Source organism: Postia placenta (genome assembly GCF_002117355.1).
Source record: "Postia placenta MAD-698-R-SB12 unplaced genomic scaffold POSPLAscaffold_15, whole genome shotgun sequence".
Classification (NCBI taxonomy): Eukaryota; Fungi; Basidiomycota; class Agaricomycetes; order Polyporales; family Adustoporiaceae; genus Rhodonia; species Rhodonia placenta.
Window position 1 is genome coordinate 1,183,764 of NW_020169846.1, and position 4,424 is coordinate 1,188,187.

At 60.7% G+C, this 4,424-nt stretch overlaps 1 protein-coding gene across 1 annotated transcript; it reads left to right on the plus strand.

Annotated features, from left to right (window-relative positions):
• Window positions 1–1,466: 1,466 nt before the first annotated feature.
• POSPLADRAFT_1153987 (hypothetical protein) lies at window positions 1,467–3,408 on the plus strand (the record flags this gene model as incomplete). The annotated part of the gene is made up of 3 exons (XM_024486796.1): window positions 1,467–1,999; window positions 2,047–2,365; window positions 2,797–3,408. The coding sequence occupies 3 exons, from the start codon at window positions 1,467–1,469 to the stop codon at window positions 3,406–3,408; spliced, it is 1,464 nt and encodes a 487-aa protein (XP_024335226.1).
• Window positions 3,409–4,424: the final 1,016 nt, after the last annotated feature.

Sequence of the window (4,424 nt, forward strand, 5' to 3'; positions counted from 1 at the left end):
GTCACACACGAGGCACGATGCACTCACCCCGAGTCAGTATTGGAAAATCCACGGAAACGCTCCGGGGATGCGAACAGCTGCTGCCACTGTCAGGAAATTGCCGGAGCCATGGACAAGAGCGCCGCAGAAACCAGGCTTGCACTCAAAACGAGACGTCGACGACGAGCAGCACGAGGAACCGCCGCAGCTACGCTGGAAACCTGTCGCGGTGCGACAGGCCACGCTCAGTGTGTGTTCACGCGATAGGAGAGCTGAGCAGAACACGTGTTTGTTTCTCGGTACGTATATCGTCACCGCTATGACCGTAGCCTTGAGAGTCGCAGTCAAGTCGGAAGAAGGGGGATCTGGCGTTTTCACTTGAGCTGTTACACAGGCGCCCGTACGATCAAATCAAGAACAACCGATGTGAGCGAGTATTTCTACATTAGGAAGCTGCTATGCCTTGCTGAGCAGTCGGCAGAACCCCTGCCTCTGGTTTGCAACGACTGGTACCCATCGGCTTGGACAAACAAATGTTTGCGCACTCTGCGCCCCAGCTCGCCGAATTCAAGTCAGGGCTGGAAGGACGCATACTGTGCCTCCCTAGGTAGTCGGCAGTCACGTAAAAGATATTTCGAGGTCGGCTTGACCAACGCTAAAGGACTCTATGGACAGGTTCTAGCTCGAAGCATACAATGACGCTGACGTCATTGGACAATCAGACTCCGACACAAGCTGTTACAACCGAGGCGTACACCAGCGTGACAATGACTTGAACAGGTCCTCAGGAAGGGACTGGGCAGCCGCAGGCGTTGCAGCTGCGCTCGGCGTCGCCGGCCACGGTGACGGCATCAATGCAGAACTACTGCACCGTTCGGTCTCGTTCAAGCTCGAAATGAAAGCAGGCATACGAAAACCTATGTAAACCTATGTCTATACAAAAGCACGAAGGTAATCGAGTACTGTGGAGGTAGATATTGTGAAATCGCCGACTTTGGGGGTCCGCCGACTACCCGGTAATAGGGCTTTGACATCTTGCGTTACTCTCATGTTTGTTTGTTCCCGTCCGAGGGCGCGGAGCCCATTGCTAAGAGCTACTGGAGGCTCGTTCACACTCTACGCTGTATGGAGTATAAACCCGTCGATATAAAATAAAAAAGACTACCCGGTAATAGCAGCGCGGGAACTCCCGCAAACGCCGTCAACAACCAGCATCAATCCGCGGAAGTTGTGCAGAGGTCCCGCGGCCCTTGTATTTGTCCGAGGGGTGAGGAGTGCAGACGGCCCTCTCCTTGTCAAAACTAGGGGAAGGAGAAGGAAAAAGCGGAAAATCTGGAGACAGCAGCGGGATGACGCCGATGAATGGAAAGCCAGAATGGTGCACAGCACGCGTCACTTCAAGTTCGCTCCTCCTGGTTCAGGCTCTTTCTCACAGCGCGCGGGCGCGATCCTTGACATGACGAATTCGGTGCAAGCTGGGCGCAAACATGGCGCATTCTGTGGGAGGTGCTTCTGCAGTGTATGATGCGGTGCACAATGGGATCGAAGCGCATACGATCGCGGGACGGAAGCAAAGTCAGCGGCCGGCGTTCGATCAGAAGCCCAAGGGAGTCGCGCGGGGCAATGAATCGGACGTCGACGATGCTCGCTCGGCAGCTGCCATCCCCGGGCACTCGCCTGCCACCTGCACCGGCCGCTGCAGCCCCCGCCTCGCGAGCGTCGCTGCCACTGCTGCCACTGCGCGCGCTGCTGCTGCTACTGTGTGCGCTGCTGCTGCCACTGCGTGCGCTGCTGCTACTACTGGTCGCGCCATGCCAAACACGTCGCGCCAGGACGACAAGGACCGGTCGGCGAGGGCGCAGGAACAAGAGTTCAAACGCGCGCGCGGTGCCATATCTTGCGCAGAATGCCGCCGCCTCAAGCTCAAGTGCGACAAGACCGTCCCCTGCTCGTCGTGCAAGCGCCGCGGCTGCTCGTCCATCTGCCCCAACGGCAGCCTCACCACAGGCCAGGGCACCAGGTGAGCGCGGCTGGCGTGTGGTGCGCTGTGTTGCTCACCGCGCGCAGATTCATCCTCGCAGACACCGACCGGCTGCACCGCAAGATCGCCGAGATGAGCGACCGCATCCGCCAGCTCGAAGACGCGCTCGCGATCCTGCAGTCCAGCGTCACGCGCGACCTGCACCCGCTGCTCGCGCACGACCTGCTCAAGATCAAGTCCGGCCTCGAGCTGCACTCGGCGGCGCACCTCCAGGGGCGCGCGGCACACAGCGACGACGCCGGCGAGCAGGGCGACGAGGAGTCGCAGTACATCGACGCGTTTGGCACGCTGGCCGTGCGCGACGACGGCGCGGCGATGTTCTACGGACGCTCAGCGGGGTCGGAGGTGCGTCTGCGGCCTATGATTAGTGTTGTGGCGCAGGGTGTAGCAGAAGCCCATGGCGATTGCTGGCAAGGGTGGCGCAAGTGGCGAATGGTACTTCTTCACGCTTAGAGGCGAGAACAAATTCCACAGTGCAACTACAGACCGAGAGACGATAGCAGTGACCCGCTTCCCCGGGGCTTTCTCCTTGTCTTTGTGTATCCCAGCTTCCTCTGCCTCGCTGAGGGCACAACACCCTTCCGAAGAGAGTCTGAGCCACGCCTGACTTGCGAGTTGCGCCAGCAATTGCCATTCGCTATTGTTGCGCCAATTGGGCGCAGTTCTCAACACTACATATCATACGAGTCTTAGCGGCTGACTTGCATTTGTTGACAGAGCTTGCTTCTGGTACGTCTCCTGTTTCGGTGACGTCATCTCTGTGCGTCCTCGCTGAGCAGCACACACCCTCTCCCTTCCAGGACGAGAATGAGAAATCTGGACAGCCACCGCCTGCCGCGCCGCACGCATCGCTGCCGCACGCGCTGGCCCGGCTGACGACCGCGTTCCCCGCCGCGCCGTCCGGGCTCGCGGACGCGGACGCGGACATGGACGTGCAGGAGCTGATGGAGGCGCACCTGCCGCCGTGGCCGCGCGCGGCGCAGCTGTGCGACCTGTACCTGGAGCAGGCGCCGTGGTTCTTCGGGGCGGTGACGCGGCGGCAGCTCGTCGAGGAGGTGCTGCCGCTGTTCTACGCCGAGGCGGTGGAGTACCGCGCGCACGCGGGCGCGAGCGGCAGCGGGAGCATCGAGGCGGGCGCGCAGGTGAGCAGCTCCGCGGCGGCGTTCGACCTGCAGCCGGCGCGCACGCCGGGGACGGCGCACGACCTGGCGCTGCTGTTCGTGACGTTCTGCTTCGGCGCGCTGACGGACGTCGAGCTGCCGCCCGCGCCGCACAACTCGGAGGCGGAGCAGTACTTCCAGCTGACGCGCGCGGCGCTGAACGCGGAGCCGCTGCTCGAGCGGCCGCCGAGCGTCGTGACGGTGCAGACGATGGCGTGTGCCTGGTGAGCGCTGATGGCAGGCGTAGGATCACGCAGATGTGTGTGGTGCGACGTGCGCGCGCGCGATTTGCTGGACTGACCTGTCGAAATTCGAAAGATAGGTGAGTTTCTGCAGCGTAAAGAAGTACAGAAGTACATATGTTTCTGCGGCATAAAGAAGTGCATATGTTTGTGCAGCGTAAAGAAGTACATATGTTTGTGCGATATAGAGATGACTTGGTGCCCCGCGGGATGCAGGTGAGTGAGCTCGGATTGAATCTAACACAGTCTACACCCTGTAGGCAAGTAAAATATATTTAATCAACCAGATGTCTCCTCCGAATGGCGCAATTCAGTGTAGTACAAATCCTTGCGCCGCCGCATTACAAACACGCCAAGTCGCTCAAATCCCCATCGGCTGTCATCTGCGCTCGATGGCACTGTGTCTGCTCGCGCTGCCGTCGTGTTCGCTCGTGCCACTGCCGTTCCCGCTCGCCGCCATCGTGTCTGCTCGCGCTGCCATCGTTCCCGCTTGCCGCCATTATGTTCACTCGCACCGCCATCATACCGGCCCACGCCACATTCGAATGCGCCCCGTAGCCTTTGCGCGGCTCGGCCAGGCGAATGGACCCGCACCAACAGACCGCGCGATGCAGGGGCCTGACACAACCAGCGGCATGGACGGAGACTTGCATGTGCAGTGGGTAGCCGTCGCGCCCGGGCACGCGCACGCGCAGGGGCATGCCTGGAGCAAGAGCGAGGACCAGGGCGGCGGGTGTAAGTGCACGTCGACGGCGCGCCGTTCAAAGTCATCTGCGCCTGCCGATCGCGTTTTTCTTGCCCGACCATGTGCGTTCGACCGCGCGTGTCCACACCGCTCACCCGCTTTGACCATGGTGCACCAGGTCATTAGAAACAGCGCGACGAGACAATGCGCTCCGCAAACCCTACCTTGGCATCCTTTACCGGTTCAAGTCATCTGCTACCGCTGACTGCGTCTTTTCTCGCCCGACCATGTACGTTCGACCGCGTGTGTCTGCGCCG